The sequence below is a fragment of the Kalmanozyma brasiliensis genome, assembly GCF_000497045.1.
Source record: "Kalmanozyma brasiliensis GHG001 unplaced genomic scaffold PSEUBRA_SCAF8, whole genome shotgun sequence".
In the NCBI taxonomy this organism is placed as follows: Eukaryota; Fungi; Basidiomycota; class Ustilaginomycetes; order Ustilaginales; genus Kalmanozyma; species Kalmanozyma brasiliensis.
This window is the reverse complement of record NW_015961991.1, coordinates 395988-421407: the sequence shown is the minus strand read 5'-3', so window position 1 is coordinate 421407 and position 25420 is coordinate 395988. Positions and strand designations below refer to the sequence as shown.

At 57.9% G+C, this 25420-nt stretch overlaps 14 protein-coding genes across 14 annotated transcripts; 7 read left to right on the top strand and 7 right to left on the bottom strand.

The window, feature by feature from the left end:
* Positions 1 to 78: 78 nt before the first annotated feature.
* On the bottom strand, positions 79 to 2292 carry PSEUBRA_006098 (Basic-leucine zipper domain protein; the record flags this gene model as incomplete). Its single annotated transcript, XM_059465690.1, has 1 exon — positions 79 to 2292. One exon carries the CDS (start codon positions 2290 to 2292, stop codon positions 79 to 81), a length of 2214 nt encoding a protein of 737 aa, XP_059320319.1.
* Positions 2293 to 4523: 2231 nt separating this feature from the next.
* On the top strand, positions 4524 to 5114 carry PSEUBRA_006097 (uncharacterized protein; the record flags this gene model as incomplete). The annotated part of the gene is made up of 1 exon (XM_016439471.1): positions 4524 to 5114. The coding sequence occupies one exon, from the start codon at positions 4524 to 4526 to the stop codon at positions 5112 to 5114; it is 591 nt and encodes a 196-aa protein (XP_016289787.1).
* A 150-nt stretch (positions 5115 to 5264) lies between these two features.
* PSEUBRA_006096 (6-phosphogluconate dehydrogenase, NADP-binding) lies at positions 5265 to 6365 on the bottom strand (the record flags this gene model as incomplete). The annotated part of the gene is made up of 1 exon (XM_016439464.1): positions 5265 to 6365. The coding sequence occupies one exon, from the start codon at positions 6363 to 6365 to the stop codon at positions 5265 to 5267; it is 1101 nt and encodes a 366-aa protein (XP_016289786.1).
* A 332-nt stretch (positions 6366 to 6697) lies between these two features.
* PSEUBRA_006095 (Ribonuclease III domain protein) lies at positions 6698 to 8872 on the bottom strand (the record flags this gene model as incomplete). Its single annotated transcript, XM_016439463.2, has 1 exon — positions 6698 to 8872. The coding sequence occupies one exon, from the start codon at positions 8870 to 8872 to the stop codon at positions 6698 to 6700; it is 2175 nt and encodes a 724-aa protein (XP_016289785.2).
* Positions 8873 to 9306: 434 nt separating this feature from the next.
* Positions 9307 to 10034, top strand: PSEUBRA_006094 (uncharacterized protein; the record flags this gene model as incomplete). The annotated part of the gene is made up of 2 exons (XM_016439479.1): positions 9307 to 9625; positions 9709 to 10034. 2 exons carry the CDS (start codon positions 9307 to 9309, stop codon positions 10032 to 10034), a joined length of 645 nt encoding a protein of 214 aa, XP_016289784.1.
* Positions 10035 to 10127: 93 nt separating this feature from the next.
* PSEUBRA_006093 (Cyclophilin-like peptidyl-prolyl cis-trans isomerase domain protein) lies at positions 10128 to 10634 on the bottom strand (the record flags this gene model as incomplete). The annotated part of the gene is made up of 1 exon (XM_016439457.1): positions 10128 to 10634. The coding sequence occupies one exon, from the start codon at positions 10632 to 10634 to the stop codon at positions 10128 to 10130; it is 507 nt and encodes a 168-aa protein (XP_016289783.1).
* A 356-nt stretch (positions 10635 to 10990) lies between these two features.
* PSEUBRA_006092 (uncharacterized protein) lies at positions 10991 to 12466 on the top strand (the record flags this gene model as incomplete). The annotated part of the gene is made up of 1 exon (XM_059465689.1): positions 10991 to 12466. One exon carries the CDS (start codon positions 10991 to 10993, stop codon positions 12464 to 12466), a length of 1476 nt encoding a protein of 491 aa, XP_059320318.1.
* Positions 12467 to 12665: 199 nt separating this feature from the next.
* On the bottom strand, positions 12666 to 13862 carry PSEUBRA_006091 (uncharacterized protein; the record flags this gene model as incomplete). The annotated part of the gene is made up of 1 exon (XM_016439465.2): positions 12666 to 13862. The coding sequence occupies one exon, from the start codon at positions 13860 to 13862 to the stop codon at positions 12666 to 12668; it is 1197 nt and encodes a 398-aa protein (XP_016289781.2).
* A 1775-nt stretch (positions 13863 to 15637) lies between these two features.
* On the top strand, positions 15638 to 17182 carry PSEUBRA_006090 (Phosphoesterase domain protein; the record flags this gene model as incomplete). The annotated part of the gene is made up of 1 exon (XM_016439472.1): positions 15638 to 17182. One exon carries the CDS (start codon positions 15638 to 15640, stop codon positions 17180 to 17182), a length of 1545 nt encoding a protein of 514 aa, XP_016289780.1.
* A 156-nt stretch (positions 17183 to 17338) lies between these two features.
* Positions 17339 to 17945, bottom strand: PSEUBRA_006089 (Prefoldin alpha-like protein; the record flags this gene model as incomplete). The annotated part of the gene is made up of 2 exons (XM_016439449.1): positions 17339 to 17570; positions 17656 to 17945. The coding sequence occupies 2 exons, from the start codon at positions 17943 to 17945 to the stop codon at positions 17339 to 17341; spliced, it is 522 nt and encodes a 173-aa protein (XP_016289779.1).
* Positions 17946 to 18228: 283 nt separating this feature from the next.
* Positions 18229 to 18726, top strand: PSEUBRA_006088 (Complex 1 LYR protein; the record flags this gene model as incomplete). The annotated part of the gene is made up of 3 exons (XM_059465688.1): positions 18229 to 18282; positions 18425 to 18566; positions 18662 to 18726. 3 exons carry the CDS (start codon positions 18229 to 18231, stop codon positions 18724 to 18726), a joined length of 261 nt encoding a protein of 86 aa, XP_059321724.1.
* Positions 18727 to 18894: 168 nt separating this feature from the next.
* Positions 18895 to 19853, bottom strand: PSEUBRA_006087 (Short-chain dehydrogenase/reductase SDR; the record flags this gene model as incomplete). Its single annotated transcript, XM_016439453.1, has 2 exons — positions 18895 to 19193; positions 19274 to 19853. 2 exons carry the CDS (start codon positions 19851 to 19853, stop codon positions 18895 to 18897), a joined length of 879 nt encoding a protein of 292 aa, XP_016289778.1.
* A 512-nt stretch (positions 19854 to 20365) lies between these two features.
* Positions 20366 to 22231, top strand: PSEUBRA_006086 (Actin-binding, cofilin/tropomyosin type; the record flags this gene model as incomplete). The annotated part of the gene is made up of 1 exon (XM_016439468.1): positions 20366 to 22231. One exon carries the CDS (start codon positions 20366 to 20368, stop codon positions 22229 to 22231), a length of 1866 nt encoding a protein of 621 aa, XP_016289777.1.
* Positions 22232 to 22752: 521 nt separating this feature from the next.
* On the top strand, positions 22753 to 24690 carry PSEUBRA_006085 (Protein of unknown function DUF2985; the record flags this gene model as incomplete). The annotated part of the gene is made up of 1 exon (XM_016439475.1): positions 22753 to 24690. The coding sequence occupies one exon, from the start codon at positions 22753 to 22755 to the stop codon at positions 24688 to 24690; it is 1938 nt and encodes a 645-aa protein (XP_016289776.1).
* Positions 24691 to 25420: the final 730 nt, after the last annotated feature.

The window sequence follows — 25420 nt, the reverse complement described above, 5'->3', positions numbered from 1 at the left end:
TCTCAGTCTAGATCTGACGAGTCAGCAGTGGGATCAATATTCATTGCGGATGCCAGAAGCACACCCGAAGCTGCTCGGTCAAGGCGAGCGTTTCTCCCCCGGACGCCAAGGGCACGGGCAAGGCTGTTCCTCCCTGATGCCCAACCCTACACTACCCCTTGGTTCCTTTGCCGTCCCTGCATCGAGCAGCGCCAGCGCCTCCTGAACGGCCTCTCTATCGATCAGAATCCTGCTTCGCTTGCTCTCCCTCGCATCGTCATCGTCATCTTCGATCTTGACACTGGTGCTGGCGTACACGATGGTGTCGGAGGTGGTGTGGAGGAGGCTGGGTTTGGCGGTGGCGCGATCGTTGCTCGTCGCGAGCATCGAGGTGGTGGAGCTCTCGATCTCGACCGATGCCTCGCGGGGCCGCTTTTGCGAGAGGAGGGGTGAGTTGCCACTTCGCTTGCTGACGACTTCGGCGAGAAGGTCGAGCCCGCCCTGCCACTGGGAGAAGCGGGGGTGGGAGCGGATCTGACGCCACGCGGAGGGGATGGTTTCACCGCGCGATGTGTGGGAGGTTGAGGCAAGTTGACCTGTTGTGCCAGCCCGTGCCATGATCGGTCGTGCTGGAGACGAGCTCAATGGGATGGCGAGGATCGAAGACGAGGTGGAAGGAGCGGTGGTGGCGGTCGTGACGGCTTCGCAGAAGGCTGCAAGACCAGGGTCGGTCGAGCAGGCACCACAGGTGCTCGGATCGCCCGTGCAGACTGGTTCCGCCGGTGCTTCAATTACACTCCAGAGCTTCTTGCTGGTCTTGGGCTTCGTCGATCCTCTGAGCGAAAGAGGCACGGCAGCGGTGCTTACGCTTGGAGGAGACGCCTGCTGAGCGACCGTGTACCAAAGCTTGTTGCCGCTGGCAGGTGCTCGCTTGCGTTGATCGAGCGCGACATCTTTTGCATGGGTGAGAGAGCCAATGCTCATCCTTCTCGACGTCTCTGATGCGCTCGAAGTTGTGGTACGCTTCGGAAGCGGGACTGCAGAGGGCACGTCGCTGGCAACGGCGATGTGGGACGGCTGTTCTGGCTTGGAGAGATCGAGGAAGTCGTCTGCGCACACACACGGAGAGGCCTCGGTGCAAAAGCCACATCCGCCGTCCAGATGACCAGCATGTGAGAGAAGAGATGGCGAGAGAAGCGAGGCCGCCTTGTCCGCGCTCTCTGCTGCAGTAGCAGGGCCGGTCGCAGGTGGAGTGGTCGGCTTCGTGGTTTCGAAAGACCAGAGAGGCGGTTTGGGACCCTTGCGGGGAGCGATCAGGCTGGACGACACAGCTGGCGTCTGAGCGTCGTCGACCTCCATCGATACGCTCGTCGCCGTGGACGGACTCGCGGCATCCACCGGGAAGACAACAGCTGGAACAGATGCGGGTTTGCGTCGGAGAGGCACTGCTGCGGCAGGCTGATCCTCAACCGACGAGCGAGCCGAAGTCTCACTCTGCTGAGTCGAGACATCCGCGAATCGCACGCTACCAGCGCTCCTCTCGCGATCCCGCTCGCTCTTAGTCCCCGGCGCAACGAGCACGCCTCTTTTGGGCACCGCTGCTGCCCTTTCGTGTGCGGGCGCTTTGCATCCAGGGCCGGACTTGACACTCGGCGTCACTCCCGGCAGTCTTCCGCCATTCGCCTTTGCTTGCAGCAGATACTTTTCGATCTTGACGAACTTGTCCTTCCAGCCTGCCGCTTCTTTGCGCAAGGCCTCGTTCTCGGCGCGCAGCTTCTGAGCGACTTTCTGGATCTCGACGCTGCGATCGATCTCAGCTGCCTCGTATGCGGCAACTTTGGCCTCCAATTCGGAGAGGTAGGATTGTTTGCGTTCTCGGAATGCACGCTGAGAGGCGCGGTTCTGCGCTTTGCGTTTGGTGAGCGGCTCGGTCTCGGATGGCTTGCGACCGGGTTTGGCGCGAGCTGGAAGGACCCATTCCTTGGATGGCTGGACGAGAGGGCCGCCGCTGGCATCCTTCTTGGGGACTGAGGGCGTGACAGACGCGGACGATGCGAGAGCTGCTGAAGGAACGGAGGATGAGGCAGATTTGACAGCTACGAGAGGCTGGACAGGGGCTGGGGCGAGTGTCGAAGAAGGCGCTGGCGCTAACCGCGATGATGAAGCCTTGACAGGAGCAGGCTTGAGTGACGAGGGCGCAATCGAGGCCGAGGGGGAGGCAATGGGTCTCTGCGAAAAGCTCCTGTGTGCGGCGAGCGAAGCATTCGACGGACCCGGTGAGGGCATCATCGATGCCATGGCTGGCGAGGACATGGCTGCAAGAGCTATCTTCTCAGCCTAGATGAGCACGTAGACAGCGGGCATCGAACGTGGATATCAACGCCTGGTCGTCACGACTCGTGAAGTAAGTGAACTGATCTCGGTTTCGGCCTCCAGGAGGAGGTGAGAGGTGCGCTGTGTTGATGGTCGAGCAAGGGCGAGGATGATGGTGAGAAGGTCAAAGTGAGTGATTGCGATGGTCGGGGCGAAAATTGGGGTCTCTGACTGAGCCATTCGGCTGAGCCCAAAGCGCGATTCTGGTGACTGGTCTAGTGCCTGCAAAATCGAGAAGGCAAAGAATCTTTTGTTATCAGATTAGACGTTCAGCGCGGCTGCTGCTTTCGAATCAGCTTTCCTTCCTCTGTCCCACAGACTGGCGGAGCGCTGCGTTCGATCTCGAATGAAACCGAGTCAACCATTCGGGCCCGCGTCCGCTTATCTGATTGGCTCTGCGTTCCTCTCTCTGCTTCGCCAAGCAGTCAATTCGACTCTGTGTCCTCTCACCCCACTTTTCATGACCCACCTTTCGTCGAGCTTTACGCCACCTCAATGCTGGCTGCATGCCAAGGAACTGTGCGAGCCGCCGTCTGACCTGCCTTTCAGCAAGCGTGCTCCTGAATCGACGTCCGCGTTGAAGAGCTTGCAGTTGTGAGAGCTCATTTGCCGCAGCCGTGCAGCCCACTTCGCCTTCGCCCAGAAAGGCTCCGATGACGAGTCATAGTTCGATCCAAGCCTTGGCTGGTGTTGGCTGGTCCAGCAATGCGATCGCTCGAGCCTGATGATGGATTGCACACCTCGCGGCTTGGTCGCGTCGGGCTGCGACGGTCGTCCTCGTTATTTGTCTGTATTTGTTTGGTACTATTGTCTCACATTGTGGAAAGAATTTCGCTTGCAACCCACCACACCGCTTCAGATCACATCTACTATGCTCGCTCTTGTTCCTCACTTACAAGACATGAGACCCAGCTCGCTCCATGGTCCTACAACCTCAGACTCGTCTCATAGCCGGAGCCGGCGGCTAGCGTCGTCGTCGTCCGGCACCGGCTCCAAAAAGCCATCCGGTAACCGGTGGTGACCTTCCGCGGTGGCCACTTCTTCGGTTTTTTACCCTTCAAAGTCCGAAGTCGCAATTTTCCAAAATGTTATATCGCGCTGACACGACTCCACCCGAGCTCTCGGAACAACTCGGTGAGCCTTGTAGACAAGTTTCGGAATTGGCCGACACGGGAGATCATCACGTTGTGTCGCCCTTTGAATTGTACGGTCCGCCCCGAGGGACGAACTTCTTGGCGATACATCTTCTTTCTGCTCATTTGTGGAAGAGAGGATGTCGATATTCAACAAGGGGTGAGTGGATTGCTTTGATTAGATGATGCGAAGGTGAGCTAGGCTAGTAGAAGCGAGGGTAGCCGCCGTATTGAGCTAAGATGGGTTGCTATTTTCGACGTGCCGGTTAATCAACCGAAGCTTGCCGGGAGCCACCAGCTGAGCGAACCGGCGCTTTGAGGTTGCTTGCTACACACTTCGCTTTTGTACGAGCATCAGTCTCGCTCACACAATCTCGCATCACCGTGAAGATTGAATACAAATCTCAGATCGAGCAAGAGAGCTCCATGGAGGAGTCATCCGCAATGACACCAGTCACACGGGAAGGAACGTGTCACAGGGATCGACAAGAGAAATTTAATTCCGCTGCGCCGTGTCCACGGAGTCATACGCGTCGGCAACATCTGATGAATGGCGTGCGTGCGTGCAGCTGCGAATTTCGCCGTTTGGAAATTTTTCCGGGCTGGTTCTTTGAGCCAGGGTTCGCTGGCTGTCAAAGCAAGATGAACCGGGAACATGAAGGTGAAAAAACCGGAAAAGTGCCCATTTGCCGCTATCTCCTCAGCCACTGCTATAAGCGAGCAACAGGATCGTCACGTAACCATTGCGCCGCTTTCACCATTCACATTCCAAGTGACTCACGACTCAGCTTGTCGAGCGTATACCATCATCCACCAAGACCTTATACCCGACGAAAACGGACATCGCTCTTTGACGTCTCCCTACGACCATATTCTGCGCCAGCCATCACCGAGCACTTAGACCTAGTCACCACCCTCCACCGTTCATAACTTTGTACGAGCCTAGACGAGATATAAACGACACGAACATCCGGCCTCATCATCCTTCTCAGATAATCACCGCGAGCACACACATACACCACCCTCTCTCCGGCCATCATGCCCTACCAATACCTCACATTCAGCGATCTCTACGAGGAGCAGGTGCGATCCTCGGCACCCTCCTCACCCGTCATGTCCGCATCCTCGCTATCACCCGTCTTCCTCCTCCCCTCCACATCACAGCGCTCATCCGCATCGCGGTCGCCATCACATCGTTGCACCACTCGCGACGTGCACGGTCACTCCACCCTCCAAACCCACACGCAAGACTCGGACGACGTGCCTTCCCCCTCCACCTCTCCATCAAGCTCCTCGGCCCTCCACCTCGACCTGCTGCGACTCTTCCGTCGTCGATCCTCCATCAAGTCGTGGTCCAAGAAGCATTCTGCGTCCAACTCGGTCGTGTCGACACCCACATCGTCGCGTCGATCCTCCTTCACCTCCGGATTCGCCCTCGTCTCCGCGGCCAGCAGCGCAAATACCAGCCCCGCCATCAGCAGACAGCCAACAAGACGCTTGAGCGAGTACGAAGAGATGCTCCAAAAGACGGTGCGCGCCGAAGAGGAAGATGAGAGGCAGAGGCAGTCCGAGTTGCGGGCGTACTTCGAGAAGGCTGGCGAGAGCGGGTTGGGGTTGAAGAGGTTTTAAGGCGATGAACGAAGATGATACCCCCTTTTGTATTTGTATGGCATTTATACACCACTTTTAATCGTATCGCCTTCCGCACGGTCGGATTGGCACGTCTACTCAAACATGCGTGACAGTCTGCACTGATTGAAATTGCCTTTGGGATGTTGGTTAGACCTCCTCTCGTCCGCCTTTGAACTCCTCCCTCCCCAGTGCGGCACTCAGCGCCTTGAACGCAACCCCGAAATCCTTGCCCCCGTACTCCTCGTTTCCACCCAACGCCTCATAGATGCTACTCGTCAGCTGGCCGAGCGGTGTCGGCACACCCTCCAACTTGGCCGTGTTCATCGCCAACTTCAGATCCTTCGCCATCAATCTTGCTGCAAATCCACCTTCGTAATCTCTATCCGCGGGTGGACTGTATTTCGTCCCCTCCAGCGCGCCTGGACAGGGGTTGTTGACTTCCGAAGACCAGCATTTGCCCGTGCTCGTGTTGATGATGCCCGCGAGCACCTTGGGCGGCAACCCATGTGCCGTGCCGAGCAGCATGGCTTCTGTAACGCCGAGCATCGAAATGCCCAACAGCAGGTTGTTGGCAATCTTGGCGATCAAACCGTTACCGTTCTTGCCGCAGTGGATCGCTCTCGATCCCATCATCGCCAGGTAGGGCTCGGCAGTGGCGAACGAGGTAGACGAGTTCGAACCGACCATAAACGAGAGCGTACCTGCGTTGGCACCCACCACACCGCCGGATACGGGCGCGTCAATCATGTCAAACGCCGAGTGCGCGTTGGCCGATTTGATCGTGGTCGCCGTTTCGACGGCTACTTTCGGATCGAGCGTCGTGCAGTCGATGCAAAGGGTCTTGGCTTGGATGTCGTCAGCCGAGGCGGAGCAATAGGACTCAAGACCGTCCAGAATGCCGTTTTCTTCCGTGTAGACGCTCTTGACCTGCGGAGACGAGGGGAGCATCGTAACGATGGTACCCGACAGCTTGGCGATGCCAGCGGGCGACGAGGCAGCAAGGATGTTGCGATTCGGATAGAGCGACGTGTTGGCGGTGAGGAAGCGCGTGATGGACTGCTCGAATGTGTCGTGCACGACGAAAGTGACTGCCGGGTCCGGGTTGGCGGCAAGGGTTTTCGAGAGGAGGTTGTTGGCCATCTCCTTGCCCATGGCGCCAAGACCGATGAAGCCGATCGTCTTGCTTCGGTCGTGGGGAGCGAGACGGCGCAGAGAGTGCTGCAGCATGCAGCGTGTTGATGGCAGCATTGCTGTTCGAATGATGCTGCGACGGCAAACAGGAGATTGAAGGACGTGGTCGAGAGGAGAGACAGTGTGTTGGAAAACGCTCAGACCCTCAAGTTTGAAATGCGGGGGAGATCGCAACAACGCGCCGTGCGTCTTCTAAAGCCGACATCGCACTCTGTAGCCGGTCAGAATTTCCCCACTCGGCTTCACTGCCGCTCGGATTTGGCGGTGGCCGTCCCCGTCAGCACGCACTCGCATGCAAAGCCCACATACTTCTGTTCGCCAATTCAGTATACATGTATCGCAGAAGCTCTATCATTGAATCATGCTCTTGTCTAGTCTATGACCTTCTCTTACTCAACATCCCCAAGCCGCTGCTTCTTCTTACTCCCCGTGCTCCGAATCGACACGCCGGCCGCATACCTCTCCTGGGCCCGCAACCTCTGCCGATCCTTCTCGCTCATCCCTCTCTGCTCGTTGACCTTCTGTCGTAACCTCAGCTCCTCTTCACGCTGCACATCCGCTCCCAGCACGTACTGCCTGAAGCCCGTTCTGAGGTTGAGGAAGCCCTTGCGGAACCAGCCCATGTTCATCAGCTCCTGCTGATCTTGCAGGCGCAGTTCTTCGCGGAGGCGCTCTTCGCGTTGACGCCGAGCGCGGGCGGCGACGGTGAGGAACTCGTCCGTGATGAATGCTTCCGAGGTGTTATTCAGCGCATAGGTCGGGATTGCTGAGGGCTTGTCGCCACGCGCAAATTCAGGGAAGAGCGCCGCGAAGGGCACGGACGACGGGTCGACAGAGGCGGACCTGATGCCGAAGCCTTCGGCTGCGAGATTGGTTGGTGAGCCAGCGTCGTTGGGCTTGCTGAGGAAAGAGGGCAGTGAAAAGGCTTTGCTGGCGGAAGCTGTCTCGGCGGCCGTCGCTTCGGCGGCAGCTGCTGCTGCTGCCGCTGCACGTTTCGCCTGAAGTCGGGCAAGCGCTTCACTACGTTGCACCATGAACCGGTAGGCTTGATCTTGGAACGGCCTGAACAGGTGACAGAGCCAGTTGTGCACCACGTTAAAGTCGTTACCGTTGCTGAGGAAGACAGCGGCAGCATAGGCTTCGAACATGTCTGCATCGCGTTTGATGAGCAGAGGCAGCCGGGCTTTGTCTTCTTCTTTCTGCGTAGCCTCTTGCTCTTTCCTGATCTGCCGCTTCGATCGTGGCTTGTCCTCTTGGTCTTGGCCTTCTTCGAGGTCCGTTGCGGCTGCCTTGCGGAGTTCATCTCGGAGTTCGTCCCGCCTTGCGGCCAGTCCACACTCCTGGAACAGCAACGCCAGGAAGTTATTCTGCGTCGGATAATTCGAAAGCCTCGTCAGCGACCCCTCGTTGACGTCTGGGAACGACTGATATGCCAACAGACGGGAGGACATGTTGACGATCGAGTCTCCCAGCTGTTCCAGTCGTTCGTGGTCTTCGAGATCGTAATCATCCACCAAGTCGTCAAATGCAATCCGCTCTTCCTTTGTTCGTTCGAGCTCTGTCTCGTCGGCTTCGTCGACCTCAAGTGACCTGAAAGGCGGCTTGTACGCTCTGCCCGTGATCTCCTTGGTCAGACCGAGCGAGAGCACTTCGAGCCAACTGTCCTTGACCTGCGGGATCTCTCGTCCCCATGCTTCCGGATCTGGACCAAGGTTGAGCCACACAGCGTCTCTGCCTTCGACATCTTTCGGTGGTACACCCTCGGGATAGGGGTAGAAGAACGATTCGTCCTCGTCGACGATGCCTCGTTCACGTGCTTCCTGGATAGCCTGGAAGATGACGCGTGCTTGCGACTCCATTCGCTCCGACTTGTTCATGTATCTTGGGTTGCCTCTTCTATCTGATGGACCGCTTGTGTCGGTGCTGCTTTGGGTAGCGTCTGTGGATGAGGCGGTGTCGGTGATAGGAGCGGCGCCTGGCAAATCGCTTTCTTGCAGCTGCTCGGTAGTTGGCGAGGTACCGAATCCAGAGAGTAGAGACGAGACATGACTTCGGAATAGAGACCCACTCCACCCAATTGTCGGATCTGTCTCGCCTTGAGCTTTGGCTTTCGACCTCCAAGCGTCAACTTCTCTGCTTTGCGCTGTTGAGCTTGAGGATGAGCCGTCTACCACGGCTACGACATGCCTCACTCGAATGATTGGCGATGCTTCGGAATCTCCTCCGTCGTCTCGGCTGGCGGCATGTTGAGAGCCTGTATCCGCGTTGCGGACTTCGGCTTTTGCCTTGGCTTTGGCTTCTTTGGCTATGCGTTCATCGTCCTGCCTCTGCCGCGCCTTGAGGGCCTTGCGTGCTCGCTTGCCGAGCTTCTGTGGCTCTGCCGAGGATGACGAGGGCTGATCGGAGGCTTTCGAGTCCTGTGGAACGACTTCTTGTACTTGCGCTGCACTGTGACTGGACGAGGCGATGCATCGAGTCGGCGTCCGAAGTCGGGCTATTGGTGGGAGGGGCAGGAGAGTACGTCTGGACGCTCGCAGCGCCGAAACGGCGTGTGGTAGCAACATCGATCGGTAACGACGGCGTCGTCGTAGCGCCTGAGAGATGCTAGGAGTGCATGATATGCTGCGAGCTGGTCTATCTGACAACGATTGGGGGCCTTGATGGTGAGAGGCAAGACACCTGGAAGGATGAACGTGCGCAGAACTTCGGTGACTAAGAAGTTCCCGGCTTTGAAAGCAGCGAGGGCCTCCACCCTGCGCATGCGCAAAATCAAGATCTGGTCCAAAATCGGGGACCTGATATGAAATGCCCCACCTCATCACAACGGATAGCGACAACACACACTCCCACTCACTTTCCCACTGCAGGCGAATGAAGTCGACGTGTGATTGAAAGCGACGGTCAGCTCAGAGACGGAGACCAGCGATGCTACTCAAGCATTGTCTTTGACCACCATCACAACTCACAGTCCTTTCTCGTCCCTACACATCCAAGCGCCATGTTGACCAACAAGACTTGCATTCTATTCCTACTGCTATCGGCTGCGGTCTTCGTCGCCGACTGTCATGCTCTGACGAGCAAGCGATCCGTACCGTTGAACAGCAGAGCAGCCAAGAAGCGGAACATCGGCGGTCAACTCAAAGACTGGTACCTATCCGGTATGACGAAAAACTACATGTGCACCGACACGGGCCGCCTGGTCCCCGTGGACCCAGAGACGGGCCACATGCTGCTGAAGGGACTTCGAAAGCGCAGCAACTGGTTCGACGATCTGTTGGGACATTCGCACGCCACCGAAAAGGGTCTTTGCCGCAATCGTAAGTTCGAGCTTGGCAGAGCGTTCGTGGTTTGTTCTGGACGTTGCTAACCAACATTTGCGGTTCGATGTTGTGGACGACAGCTACGTGGGTGCTGCCTCCTGGCTGGACGCAGCCGATTCCGGTGAAACAATTCAACGCTCAGTACCCTTGGGACACGGTGGATGATCGTGGGCAAATCCGTCTGAAGGACGACTTTAGATCTTGGCTGGAAGAGCGAGCCGCAGCTGGGGCTGCGATGGGTTCCAGTCAAGCGCAGGGAGGAGCAGGGGGCGCGGCCCCGAACGGAGGCTCCGGCAGCTTGCCTGCGTCAGAGATGAAGGTTGCTTCAGGTACGGGTACTGGCTCGGGCTTTGGAGAGACCACCTTCGGTAATGGTGTCGCTGCTGGCGCAGCTGCGCACGTCTGAGCGCTGCACTCTGCCGACACCAGCATGACCGAGTCCAGGCGGTCGGCTTGCAGAGAACACGACCTTTTTCCGTCTTCGTTCGCAATAAAGCCTTCATTTGCCTATCGCCTTCATTGCAACAGGATTAGCGTGCACGGTTACGCCGGTCATCCTGATCTCGCTAGTTGGTCTGTTCTTCGCATCCACCGGTACAGCTTCCATTGCATCCAGCGTACCTCCATCTTCGGCACCATCGATGACTCTGCCGATAATGGTGTACTTGCCGTCGAGATGAGCCTGCTTGGCGTATGTGATGAAGAACTGCGACTTGTTGGTGTCGGGTCCCGCATTGGCACAGGCAACGATGCCTCGGCGGTCGAATTTGAGTGTCGAGCGAATCTCGTCTGCGAAAGGCTTGCCCCAGATGGACTGGCCTCCTTTGCCTGTGCCACTCGGATCACCCGTCTGGATCATGAAACTCTTGATGTTGCGGTGCCACTTGACGTCGTCGTAGGTGCCGGCGGCGCAGTGGCCGAGGAAGTTTTCGGCTGCACGAGGCGTTGTGTCGCAGAAGACCTCGACCTTCACGTCACCGAGCGTGGTGTGCAGAGTGACCGACATGGTTGTGCGGTATTGGAGCACGAGCAGCTATTGCAGCCTGACTGTGTCCAAGCAGCAACGAAGACTGATGCCGATGGTGAGAAGAGATGGACCGAGTCGAGAAGGATGAGAAGAAAGCGAGAAGATCTCTTTGGAAAGGGTCTGTCCGACTTCCGCGGCTTTCTGGACGGCTTGTACGCTCCACCTCGAATTTGAGCAACGCTGTGCGCCAAGACTCGATAACGCACAGACACAGCCCACCAAAGCCTTCCGCACTTTGACCTCTGTCAACCATCATCGTTTCCCTATTTGCCTCTGGCGGGCCTCCGAGCGGACATCAGCAGTCAAGGTGCTGGTCGGCTGAAGTCAAGCTCGACATGTCGTCGCGCACCAACGATGCCGACATTGATCCGGTACCAGACGATGCTCCACCCCCGTACGAGCCAATAGGTTCCCCTACTAATGAGGCAAGTTCGACGACGAGTGCAGCACCTAGCAGCAATGCCACACACAGTACGGCAGCCGGACCTCCTGCAGCTACCACCGCATCACGCAACCCGTTCTTGGCGCCAGAAGAGCAGAGCAGCGGAACGGGCGCGGCAAGTGTCACCGCCGCTTCCGCGACTACAGCATCCACGAACCCCTTCGAGACCGGTGTCACGCCTCAGCAAACTGGTACAACCATCGCACCTACTTCAAGCACAACACCGGCCCTTCCACCCCGAACGTACGCCGCACCACCAAGTCCTGCGCTATCACAACCGGCGGCAATTCGACCGAGCCTTGACTCACACCACTCGCGAACCTCCTCGAGCACCCACGCAGCCCCACCGGCAGTCACTTCGCCGTCTGTGTATGCTCCGCCCTCGGCACCACCGCCCTCGTCATCATCTTCATCATCTCGACCGAGCTTGAGGCCCACCGACTCGTACCGACCTACGACGGTCCCTACGCCTGGCCAGCCCTTGCTACGGAAGGGCAAGATCCTGGTCTACCCTCGCGACTGGCGCGGCTGTCCCAAATGCAACGACACGGGCTTCAAGCATGGTGACCCCAACAACCCGCACAAGAGCTGTTGGGACAAGTACGGCAAGACGTACTCGGCGGCCATGAGCTATTCGACCGGGTTGAACGGGGCGACGAGTCACTTTCAGAAGCCGTTGCCGGTGCTAGGTGGACCACCTATGGGAGCGGGGTTGGGTGGAAGGCCGAGTCACGGACACATGCTGGGTGGGTATCCTGGTGCTGGTGGTGGAGGGTTCGGCGGTCCGCTGAGCCCTGTTCAGCCGGGGTATGGAGGCTATGGCCCGCCTGTTCACGCACCACCACCGCATCCTCCGCAGCAGCAGCAGCCGACCAGGCCGCCACGTACACCGCCCTCTGTGGATGCAGAGACGGAAGGAGCACGCATGTCAGACGTCCCACCCAACTACCAGGACGCCAGCAACGTCACAGAAGACCAGCGTCTACCATCGCAGTACGTTGCACCACCAATGCCGCCACCCGGCCACGGACCACCACCACCGACTCATCCTCCTCCTCAGCATCCCCCCTTCTCGCCCGGTCCCTCACCCTACGGTCCAGGACCAGGCTACCACCAACCCCCACCACCAGGCGGCTTCGTCGGCGGCTTCGGTCCCAACCCCGGCGGTCCCAATCCCTACGTCACGGTGCAGCCAGCCCACCAAGGGTGGTATGGCGCTCGACCACCCGGAGCACTAGTGGTCCTACCCGGTGACCCACGAATAGGTGGCAGACTCTGCTTCGAATGCAACGGACGAGGCATCATCGAGAGCTTCTGGCTCGGCGACGAGACGTGCTATCGATGCAGAGGTTCCGGTCGAGTGTTCTGACCGCAGCAAAATATACCCAAGATCACAACTACAAGTCTAGACGGAATGAGATTGAGCAATACGAAACTTGACAGAGAGAGAGAGGTATGCAGATGCGAATGGGACGGAGAAAGAGTGTATGCATGCGTAGTGTGATGTGAAAAGAGGGTCGGATCTACCGAGCCTTAAGAAGAGAGCGATGAGCCCCTGTTGGGAGTGCTTATGGCTGCTGACTGCTGCTGCCTGGTGTGAGCGGGAAGCCGTAGTCGTTGGCCCCACCTCTCGGCGCCGACTCGTAAGCAGGTGATGGCGCGACATCGGGTGAGGTAGCTGCAATGCCAAACCTGCCCAGTGATTCGACCGAGCTGAGGAACTTGAGCTGTTCCGACGTGAGACCGCGTTTCGGGTAGGAGTACTGCGAGCGTACCAGTGTCCAGCTAAGTGGTTCGGAGATGTTGCGGCCTGTGAGCGTGGGTCGAGCAGCGTTGGTCTGCGCTCGGTTGCGGCGCAGGAACAGGCTCGACGAGAGGGCGGGAGTCGGGGGCGATGAAGAGACGACGGTGGGCGAAAGAGGCGTGGAGAGGTGCCGAGACATGGTGATCCCGTTGTTGAAGAGGGGCTGATCGGTCGATGCGAGATTGCTGGTTGTGCGTGTGCGGATGTGTACCTGCGGGCGTTGCGAAGCGGAGATTGGCTGAGCAGCCGAGGCTGATGCTGGTGCTTGAGGGGAGATGGAAAGAGGATCCGAAATCTCGTATCGAGGAGAAGGGCCTGCTGCGATTGGCTGGAAGGCAGACACGGAAGAAGCCTCGGGCGGCGTCGGTGGCCACCTGCTTGACCAAACAGGGCGGCCAGCGCTCTGGTGATATTGCTCCTCGTCGTCGTCGTCGTCGTCGTCCGTGGGAACATCTCGGAACTCCGAGTCTTCGGACGAAAGCATTTGTCCGTCCGTACTGATGTGCACTGTGTCAGCACCAGCGGTTGCAGCCTGTTGACCCCGTTGCAAAGCAGCGAGCGCCTCGGCTTCTTCCTGCGCTTTGAAGAGCACCATCTCGTCGTCTCCGACCTGATCCGTGTACGCAGGGCAAGGCCAAAAGGACGGACGATCATCGTTGTCGTCCCATGCAGGGCTACGCCTGGCTCGCAGCTCGTTGCGGTAGGCTAGCCCCGGTGGCTCGAGGTAGTAAGTACGGATGGGAAGTGCGAAGAAGTTGACAAAGCTTTTCCATTTGCGCTTGAGTGGATGTCGATGTGTATCGCTTTCAGGCTGTTGCGGCAGACGAAGCTGAGGACGAGAAGGCGGCCGAGTGGCGCCTCTGGTACTTGCGGGCTCCTCGCGCGCGATGGCAGGCGTCGACGAGGACGGAGCAAGCGTTGCACCCAGTGCTGGAAGAGATGCCGAGGCGACAGCAGTCATTGTGGAAGCCCTATTGGGTGGAATGACTTCAGAAAAGGCCGTGTTGCGGTTGAGTCCACAGTGCTTTCAGAGCATGAGGAAATGGGCTCTCACTAAGAGCGAAGATGCTTTGCTTTTGAAGAGTGATTTTTGCTGGTACGTAGTCGGAAGACGGTGTCAGGGGTATTTAAATCGGAAGAGTGGAAGCTGAGATGTGAAGCAGCGAGGTGGACGACGGAAGTGAACGGATGGCGAAAGACGTCGTCGAGATGATGGGAAGTAATGGTACCTTGAAGAAGCCCTTGTCCAGGGTCCACTACTTTGGCTCACCACGGCGGGACAGGATTCGGTGCGCTTCGCCACTCGCTTGTTCCTGGAAATCCCAGAGCACGCGATAAGGTTTTTAGGAGCATAGACCACACTTGTCGATGATTGACTTGCTCTCCCTTATCCTCTCGCCCTTGAGCTTGCCTTGAGGGGCTCAAGCCAAGCTCAGCTTTTCTCGAAGATTCACATCATGCTCGCAAATCAGCTTAGAGGAACGCCGTTGAGCGTAAGAGATTAAGAGCTTCGCTTTTTTAGTCTCAGCTCGGCCGGCTGTGATTGGCCCGTGTTGGTGGTTGTGCGAGGGCAGTGCGGGGAACTTCAGCCCGCTTGCTCTCTGAGTGGCTGCAGGCGAGTCTCTGTCGCGCAACCAAATTCAAATTCCGGGAAATTTTAAGCTACAGGGACCGGCGAGGCGTGGACGACCCTTTCTTCTAGATCGAGTCGATCGAACGTCGACAAGCCCCGATTTGGCCATCTCCCGATCTGACAAAATCAAAAACGTGCTGCCAGAATTTCGGGTTTTGACGTGAAGCGCCGCATGAGAACGCTGATTCGTATCCAAACCTTCTTTTTGACAGTTCATGCTTTGACATCATGGCGGCCACTCTCAGTCTGGCTTGTTGCCCCGTTCGGTCAACCCTCTTCAAGCGGATGTCCGGGACATTGATGTCCACGTTGAGCGAAAACTAGGGCCGGAACCACCGTCCGAAAGAAAGTTCACGCCTGGGCCTTCTTGAATCTCAATCTCGTCGCTCTTGAGAAACCGTGGGTGGGCTGTCAATTTAAGCGAGAAAACGTGTTCAGTGACCCTGCTCGACGTTGCAGATTTGTTCGGTCGTGAAAGTAACGTTCAGGAGAGGCTCTCACTTGCCCCTGAGTCGGCCAGTAGTTTCCGTGTTTGTATGGTGGCAACGTTCCTGAGACCTTTCTTGACCGTATCGCTTCCCTAGCCGACGAGATGCCGCCAACGTGCTTCGTATTGCCTCTCCTACGGCAAACCCTCAAACCTTCGCTTAAGTGAGCTCTGCAACGGCGTACGTGCTTTCACTCCGACAATTGCCCCGACGCCTTCGCTCCTGCTACATGTTCTGGGCTCCTGAAGGGCTGAAGAATTGTTCATGCGAGCATCTATGCGAGCGGTCGTGTCCAGATCTCGTTCGGACTTCCAACCGCGGCATCGCTTAACGAGATGGCCTGATGTGTTGCGGACCGGCGTAAACTCTTGCCGCCGCATGAGGTCTCCGCCTGTCCGACGTTTCCCAGCCGCCCCCGGCAGACCAGTCAGAATGCCCCTGAGACGGTCACATTGCAGTCGTCCTCCTCGGTCCTTCGCTCGAAGTCTGTCTGATGTGTGGCGCCGAGGAGCTTTGCTCACCCTTGCCATCCGAGCCTCAGAGCTATATAAACGAAGATAGCTCGTGCTCGTCATTCCCGTCAGGTCCAGCATTCCTCACACAACCTCACTCAAAATGAAGAGTCTCACCGTCGCAAGCGTGCTGGCGCTCATCGCCGCCGCCACTTCCACTTCGGCGTACGAATACCCTCCCATCCCCGCCGACAAGACCACCCCCACCCAGACTCGTCTCTCCTACAAGTCGCTCAACGCCGTCTCCGTCGCCTGGAACACCTATCAAAAGATCGACAAGCCATGCGTCGCCTACGGTACGGACCCTAAGAAGCTCACCAAGCGTGCCTGCTCTTCCTCCTCCACCACCTACCCGACCTCGCGAACCTGGTTCCAGAATGTCGTCCTCCCCAACCTCAACCCCAAGACCACCTACTACTACAAGATTGACTCGACCAACTCGACCACTCTCTCGTTCAAGAGTGCCGCCAAGCCCGGCGACACGTCGCAGCTTGTCGTCAACGCTGTCATCGATATGGGTGTCTATGGTCTCGACGGCTACACGACCACGACGAAGCGTGACATCCCTAACATCCCTCCCAGTCTTACGCACTCTACCATCGACCAGCTCGTGCAGAGCAAGGATCAGTACGACTTTGTCGTGCACCCAGGCGACTTTGCGTACGCCGACGACTGGTACCTCCGTCCCCAGAACCTGCTCGATGGCAAGAACGCATATGCTGCCATCACTGAGCTTTTCTTCAACCAGCTGAGCTATGTCTCGTCTGTAAAGCCGTACATGGCTTCGCCCGGCAATCACGAGGCGGCCTGCTACGAGATTGGCTATCGAGACGGCACCTGCCCCGAAGGCCAGTACAACTTCACCGACTACTCGCAGCGCTTTGGCCCCAACATGCCGACGACGTTTGCTTCGCAGTCTCGCAACAACGCCGCCAAGGCCAACGCAACCAAGGCGCAGTCGCTTGCCCTGCCGCCGTTCTGGTACAGCTACGACGTCGGCATGGTGCACTTCATCTCGCTCGACACTGAGACTGATTTCCCTTCGGCTCCCGATACGGCCAACCTGGGCGCGGGTCCATACGGCCGCATGAACCAGCAGTTGGACTTCATCAAGACCGATCTTGCTTCCGTCGACCGCACCGTGACTCCCTGGGTGATTGCTTTGGGTCACCGACCGTGGTACAGCACTGGAGAGTCGGACAACGTCTGCTCCGAATGCCAGACTGCCTTTGAAGACATCTTCTACCAGTACGGTGTGGATCTCTTTGTTGCCGGTCACGTGCACAACCTCCAACGTCAGAAGCCGACCTACCGTAACAACATCGACAGTGCCGGTCTGAACAACCCCAAGGCGCCCTGGCACATCATCGCCGGTGCAGCCGGCAACATCGAGGGTCTCTCCCTCGCAGGACAGCGCCCCGCCTACAACGACTTTGTCGACGACCTTCACAACGGTTATGCCAGGTTGACGTTCAAGGACAAGAACAACCTCAAGGTCGATATGATCCACTCAACCAACGGCGAGGTGCTCGACTCGGCCACGCTGTACAAGAAGCACGACGTGCAGTTTGTTCAGCAACAGGTGCCCGCCAAGAAGAGGTCCCTCTTCGCTAGGATGCTCGGCGGCTCCGTCAAGCGCGACGTTTAGAGCCATCGACTGACGCTCCTGACATGGATATAGATCGATTGGTTATGATTCGGAATGATTTCTGCCTCACTTTCGTACGCTGTCAGGTACTATGCTTATATGAAATGATGCAATGACGGTACAAATACAGATGGGTGCGTGGCTTGAAGAGGCGGTCTATACATCGTCGATGATGGACCCGCCGCGATGCAAATTGTCGAGCTGCGTGATGGAAGCAGACGTGAGATGAATGTGCGCTTCGATCTGGGCGAGCTTGTCGATCGCTCGATCTCGTTTCGCCTCGAGCAGGGTGAGCTTCTTGTTGATAAAGGCTCTCGCCTCCCTGTTTGTGAGTTGTGCGTAGAAGTTGGCGAGACCTAGCGAGATGATCGGTTTCTCGTCTTGCAGCCTGTGCGGTCGATCGAAGGCAACGTTCGTCAGCGCGAGTGTCCCGCATCTAAACCTTTCGCTGACTAGTGGCAGTATGGACTTACAGTTGAGTCGGAACGGCTACTCCACCACCCACATCCGCCAACAGCGTCGCTCCCTTGTCCACTACGCTCTCGTTCTTCATCCGCCCTTCATCGGTGTCTAGGGACCGTAGCGTCTCGCGCAGCTTCCTGTACTCGTCGATCTGCGCGACCAGACTCTGGTGGTCACGATTTGCCCGTTCCAGGTCCGGCAGCAGACGGGTGGTAAGGAACTGACGCGACTTGACGAGCGCGTCTGCCGTTTGGGCTTTGGTCGCCTCGTCCAGCTCGGAGGGTTGCTGGAAGCGGTCCATCGTTCGAGTCGTTGCTTGACACAAGAAGTGAGGATGAGGATGAGAAGATGGAAGGCTAGTGAATTTCTGGACCCTCTTTTTGGTCGCGCTTTTTTGAGCGGTGACTTGTTCGGCTGACGGAATTGTGATTCAGACGTGTGGAGCATGAAAGACCCTTGTCGAAAGGTGTTGCCGGTTCACTTGCCACCACATCAGCCATCACCTCAAACGCACGGTCAACGGCAAAGCAGGACCGCTTCAAGACGTTCGCCAGGACGGCGCACTAATAAGGAGGGCTGTCACCATGCCGCCACTCGGCCATCCCATGCGGGCGAGAGCCATCGGGTTGTACAAGGAGGCAAGTATCCCATCGAGACCGCTGTGCCTCTCACCACCGCACGCTTGCTGCCCTTCTCTATCCGCCCATTAAAACGCCACAGCCACATGACATCACTTTGAGCTAACCCGCATGACTCTGCACTCGCTTCTTGCCTTCACAGCTCCATCGTCTTGGACGAGACTACCCGGATCCGAAGTACAACTTCCTCGGCAAGTTGCGAGGGATGTTTGCGCGAAACGCTCACCTCACAGACGAAAAGGAGATCAAGGCGAAACTGGATCTGGCTGAGTTTGTCAAGAAGGGTAAGTGTCGCGGCCACGGCTCAGTACATCGATACAAGTGATGGTGACTGATGAGCATTGCTTCCTTGCGTGGTTCGTATCGCCTGCCGCAAAAGAAACGGAAACGCTGTATTCACTCAAGAAGTACAGGACAATGCGCCGGCGTTACGTTCAGGAATAGCTCGGCTTCTCTGCTTCAACCAATTGTACTTGTACGGCATCTCTCAACTATCTCATCATGCATCTGTCATTGCTGGGTCGTGGAAAGGCGTATCTCCACACTCTCGCGCCACAGACAGGAACAGGTCTCCAAAGTCACTCTTTCCATTGCAAACCAACGGAAGACATCTCACAGACGAGGCTGGAACTGGATGCTCTGGCCACCGTCAACAACAATACCGGTACCGGTGCAGTGAGCGCCGGCGCGCGAGGCAAAGAACATGGCGACACCGCCGATGTCCTCTGGCGTACCGACACGGCCCGTAGGTTGGATGCCCTCGAGCAGATCGCGGTTCTCCTCGAGACCATAGGCGGTCATGCGCGAAGGGAAGACACCGGGGCAAATGGCGTTGACCATGATAAACTTTTCGGCGAGCGAGTTGGCGAGCACCTTGGTGAGGTGCAGCGAAGCCGCCTTGGATGGTTGGTCTGTCGATCGAAATCAGATATGCAATCATGTTCGTTAGTATGTGTGTATGCGACTCAAAACGCAGGAGGTTAAGACTTACAAGAGTAGGTGCCGTTACCGGGGGCAGAGAGACCGCCCTCAGCGAGAGGAACGATGGCGGCGGTGGAAGCAATGTTGAGCACGGTACCGTGGTCCGTGTTGCTCTTTCCCTTCTCCAAGATGGGCAGCAGCGCAACAGTGAGGTAGAACTGGCTCTTGACGTTCAAGTCAAACACCTTGTCCCAACCCTTCTGCTCGGGGAAGTCGACCATGGGAGCGCCCCAGGTGAGACCCGAGTTGTTGACCAGGATATCCAACCTGGACTCGGCCTTCTTGACCTGCTCAGCGAGAGCGTCACATCCAGCCTTGCTGCCGACATCAGCCTGGAGCGCAACGCAGAGCTTCTTCTTGCCCTCGGGATCGCTCGGGGCGAGCTTGCTCAGCTGCGCCGCAACCTTTTCGAGGTCGGCGAGCTTTCGACTGGCGATGTAGACCTTGGCACCGTTGCGAATGTAGGTGGCGGCGATCATCTTGCCAATGCCGGTACCACCACCGGTGACGAGGGCGATCTTGCCGTCAAGCGAGAAGAGTCGCTGGGCGCCCAGCTCGGGCATGACTTCGGGAGCTGCGTCCTTGGGCATTTTGATCGTCAATGGGGATGTCAGAGGTCTAGCGGTGAGGGAGAGAGGTGAGAGATAGATGAAGAGGAAGGACGAGAAGCAAGGGTGCAAGAAGAACGGGACAACACAAGGCAGTGTGGCACAGAGCACGAGACAAGCGAAAAGTTGCCGCTTGGCCACACCCCGCAATGGACAGATTCGGCCTGCTTGGGCAAGTGAGTAGCCGGCAAGCGCGCACTTGACCGGACTCGCCGGTAAGACGAATTTCGAGTGTAAGATTGTGAGATCGGCATCTACTAGTCCGTCAAGTCCAAAATCGCCCGGAGACTGCACGAGCCAAGTTCAACTCCACACAGGCGGCTGTGCCTGAATCACGGCTCACGAAGGAGCTCGCTGGCCACAAAGAGCAGCTGCAGGAGCTTGACCAAACGAATCGAATGCTGCAGTCTCCTCAAGCACCAGCATCAACGTCCGTCATCGACGTGAAGCATCCGCATACACCCTCATCCTCATCTCCATCTCCGCCCGCCAACATGTCCAACATCCCCATCTCAGACGACTTGGCCAAGGCATTCAAAGAGGCCGACGCTTCGACACGAGCCATTCTCGTCCAGAATGACGGCGGCTTCCTCAAGCTCGTCCAGTCCGCACCGCCTTCCGGCCCAGATGTGAGCGACAAGGAAGATTTTGCGCCCGTCCTCGCCAAGCTCTTTGCCAATGACCCGCAGCGCAGTGGCTATGCGTTGTACCGCCTCGACAGTCAATCCGCCTCGGGTGAATGGGAGTGGCTCTGCTGCTCGTACCAGCCGGACGGAGCCAAGATCAAGGAGAAGATGCAGTATGCCATCACCCGCTCTTCCCTCATGGCGGGCTTGACGGAGCGCAGATTCTTGGAAACCATCTTTGGTGCTTCGCCTTCGGATTTCTTGTGGCCTACCAAGCTGCGCAACAGTCGAAAGCATGATTACCAGAACCCACAGCTCAAGACCGCGGGCGTCGCTGCATCCGAGGCAGCCGGAACCGGCTCAGGTGGGGCGAGAAGGAACTTTGGCTCGGCTGGCAGGACCAACAATCTCCGATCGACCGAGGATGAGCCATCCAATCTGGAAGCTACCTCTGCGGTGTCTGGCGTCAGCAGCGCGGGCGGATCGGCAGGTGCCTCGCCCGCCGTCGAACGTCCTCAGCCGGTGCCGGAAGCCGAGCTGCCCAAGGTCACGCAGGCGCCTACACCGAAACGATACAACTCGCACGAGTTCACCTCGGCGTTCAAGAGCCCCACACCGCCGGTCGCGGATCAGGAACCTGCGGAGCCAGCAGTTCCTGTGACTGCCACCGAGTCGACACCATCCGCTACCAGGGACGACAATGCCAAGCAATTCGCTGCCGAGGAGAAGGCGCCAGAAGAGCCCAGCACGCCAAAAGTCGCTGCAGGCCAGACAGACAGCCTGTCGCAGCCCACAGTACCATCTGGATCGACTCTGACTGCAGCTGCCAACGTCGCATCTGCAATTGATGCCGACGAGCCCGAGTGCAAGGTCACGGAAGCGGAGCAGGACTTTGCTCAGAGCAAAGCGCCCCAGGAGCCTTCCTCACCATCGACCGAGAGCAAAGCGCCCTTGTCACAGCCCACGTTGCCGACATCGCTTGACCAGGCGAGTCTCAAGGAGGAAGCACCCGAAAGGCCGCAGGAAAAGAGCTCCATCTCGATCGGATCCGGTTCGGGTCCCTCGGCGACCGGCCTCACTCAGCGGGAGGAGGAGCTCGCCTCGTTGCGAAAGCTGCAGGCGACCGAGCGAGCGGGGACCAACGGCAGCAGCGCAGGCAGCGGTGCTGGTGGCCCCGCTGTGGGATTTAAGTGGGATGATGGCGTGCAAGATGCCATCAAGGCGCTTGCTTCCACTGCCTCTGGCACTTCCGAGTGGAACCTGGTCGTCCTGTCCATCGACCTGCGCAGCGAGACGGTTGAGCTGGAATCGCCGCCTCGCTTCGTGCCGCCTGCCGATCTGCCCTCTGCGCTCAGCGCCAACGACCCACGCATCGCCTTCTACCGTCTGGATAAGGCTTCGATGCAGACGTCGGGCGAGAGCGTCGTTGCGATGCTCTACTGCTGCCCCGCATCGAGCGGCGTCAAGGCGCGCATGATCTACTCGAGCAACGTGCTCATCATTCTCAACCACGTCAAGGGCTTTTCGGGCATGCGCGTGGTTAAGAAGCTCGAGGCGTCCGACAGGGAGGACTTTACCCATGCATATGTTACGGGCGAGATCGAGGAGGTGTTGGCGCAGGAGAGGCACAAGTTTGCCGGCACGGGTTTTGATGGAGATGCGCCCCAGACGCTGAGCAAGACCGAGGGGACAGGGTTCTCGAGACCTCGCAAGGCGGGTTCCACTCGACACTGAGTGTCATGCAGGGGCGGGGGAAGGGTGCACTGCAGCGGTGATTGGCAGCGACTCTGCAATGCTATCTCGCAGACCTTTGTCATGAGCAAAAGGAACATTCATCATTCCCATTGTTTGACCAGTGCGAATTCGGGATCGTTGGTGAATGGAATTCGCTTAACCGGCCCCGCTGTTCCGAGTCTAAGGGTCCCTCTCTCTCCGCTGTGTCAAGCATTTTTGACAGAAGCTGCAGCTGCAGATCCTACGCACGCGCCTTTCTCATTTTTCGACTCTCTGAATTTCGAGCAGGAGCTGCATGCACACACATGTCTTGGCTTGACTTTGATCCACAAACACGGCACACACGTTGGGTCGACAAGAGCACCAGAGTTACCTTCACAACTATCACCATCCATCATCTCGTTCTTTCGTCATCCGTCAGGCTGCCCATTTCTAGCACCTCCGTGTCCATAGAGCCCCAGAAGCAGCCGTCTTACGGCTAGCCGCTCTACAGCGTCATGGCGCACCATCGCCACCGCACGATGCGACTGCGCAAGCATCGGCGCGCTACCGTCTCCGCCCCAAGTGCTCCCGCCACTCGCCCCCGACAGACCTCCGCCGCATCCTCATCCTCCGATTCATCCAAAGACCAAGCCGATATCGAACTCACCGCCGTCCCCGAGGCGCGACTGGAAGAGCGAAGACGAGCCGCAGACGACGCCGCGAAGCTCGCCAAAGCAGAGGCGTTTCTCAACTCCGAGGTGCGGCACGCTCCCATCGACGCTGCCTCGCTGCGACCGGCAGATCCAGTACCCACGATTCCGACCATGCCGGGCAGCGTGACGAGCGAGCGGGGATCGTATCTGACCCGCCTCTCGGCACAGGCCGAGGCAAGTAGTGCCAAGAAGAAGGGCAAAGAGGACGACGACGACGATTCGATGCTAGACGCGCATAGACATCATAAAGGCCGACCATGTGCACATGGAGTGGTCAGGAGAGTCGCAGAGAGACACCATCGCAAGGTGGAGAAGCGCGAGAAGCAGAGGCGAATGGAGAGGATGAGGAGGATCGCCGCGCTCGACCCGCTCAAGGAGGCGGAGAGGGAGAGGGGCACGGCCAAGGAGACCACGTTCATGGCGCTCATCCGAAAGTACGGCGGGATGGTGCCAGGACAGGGTGGACCCGAAGACACACCTGAGAGATTGGAAGAATCCACCGACTCCTCGCCAAGCACGGAGACGTCGTCGATGGACGAAGAGAGCGCCTACCTCGTCGACACGCTCGACGTGGTCGATCCGGGTGTGTCTGCAGCCGGGCATCTGAGCAACATCGGCAACTCGCTCATCTTCCCCAACATTCCAGGATTGTACGATCGGAGGCCAGTCATCGATCTGCCTTCCCAGGAAGTCGATGCAGGCGCCACATCCACCGAGACGACGCTGCAACTCGAATCTGGCCGCGTCCCCACCCGCACACAGCAAGACCAGGACGACCTGCACCTCGACGCCTACGTCCACGAGCTGCTCACCAAGAAGCAAAAGTTTGCTCGCGCGATGCAGGGCGTCTGGGCGTTCCTCAAGACGCCTGTCGGTGTGATTGCTGGCATCTACGGCTTCCTCGTCGTGATTGGTGGTGCAGCGCTGGTGCTGTTCCTGATCGGCGCCGTCGACGGGGGCAAGAACAAGGACTTCTGGATCGAAGTGTTCAGTCAATTCGAAAACGGGTTGTTCACCATCCCGGGTGTGGGGTTGATCCCGTGGCGTCTGCGGGATACGTGGAGGATGGGATGGATTGCGTACTATCAACATCTCACGTGGCGGTTGCGCAAGAAGCAAGGTCTGCCCAAGTTGGCCGATAAGAACGACGTTCCTTCGGTCGTTGCTAAGGCACACCGCAAACGGAATACTTCCGACGACGATTCCTCCGATGAGGAGGAGGAACCGAAAGTCGTTCTCACATCAGACGCAGTGCTCTCGCCTCAACAAGCAACACACCTGCACACGCTCCAAACCGCCTTTGCCGAATCCCAATCCTGGTATCGTCCCCACGAAACCTTCACCCACCACGCCTTCAGCATCACCGCCGCGCTCAGCATCACGCTGTTCAACGACCTCAATTCGCTCTTCCAGTGCCTGTTGTGCGGCTACATGTGGGGCTACGCAACGCACTATCGCGATCGACCCGCTTGGAGCACGGGCACGTTCATGCCGTGTTCGTTTTTAGCGGGTATCGCTGCGGGAGTGACGATCTGGAAGGGGGGCGAGAGGAGTAAGAAGAAGCGCGAGGTGGAGGAGAGGTTGTTGGAGGCGTTTGCGAGGGATGTGGATGAGCGCGTGGAGCGGGCCAGGAGGGAGACGCAGCAGGGACCAGCAGCGGGGACGTCGGGACAGGTGGAAAGTGCGGAAAAGGGGGATGGGATCGACTTGGACCGCCTTGCGAGCGAGATTACGGAGAAGCAACCTGATACCACTCCTTCCTAGTAACTTTGCTATATGGACCTGCGTTTGCACTCTTCACGAAATTGTCAATGGAACAGCATTAACACTCGTTCGTACATCGCACTGATTGAAGACTTGATGTATCGCACATGGGCTCGGTGACATCGCATGGGCAAGGATCGTCCTCCTCCGCTGCAGCAAGAATTTGGCTGCATGCGGCAAGGAAGATCTGCTTCGCTGCAGCGCAGAGCGGAGAACGAAATTTTTCGCGGTTCCTCACATGAACCTGCGGGGCGATTTTCTCCAAATTCGAGAATTTGGAGCAAAAAGAGATGTTGAAGCGTGCTGCCTGTGTGTCGCCGTTTGAATCTTATGAATTGAAATTCCCTTTTGGTTTATCTTTGTTTGGATGTGGGCGGCTCATCACCTCGTTCGACGACTGATGGAGCTTGTTCGTTGTGCTAGTCTGTGGAAGTATCAGAGAGCGAAGAGGGAGGACTGGAATGCGTAAGAGGCGCAAGGGAGGGGAGAGGACCGGTGGAAAGCGTTATCTCCATGCAAAGGAAAGCCGATGATGCAACCGAAGCCTCGCGAGCGCCAGGCAAACAAAGCCCCTCACGTCTCGGTTAAGTTTTCATTTTGACAGGTGCGAGGTGCGAGGTTCGAGCCCCTGTCTCCACCACGCGACAAACTTGCCAATGTCATGCAGGCCCCCTCCTCCTCCGCTTCAGACCGGAAGCGAGGGGGATTCTTCTTGTCCTTCCCATGTCAG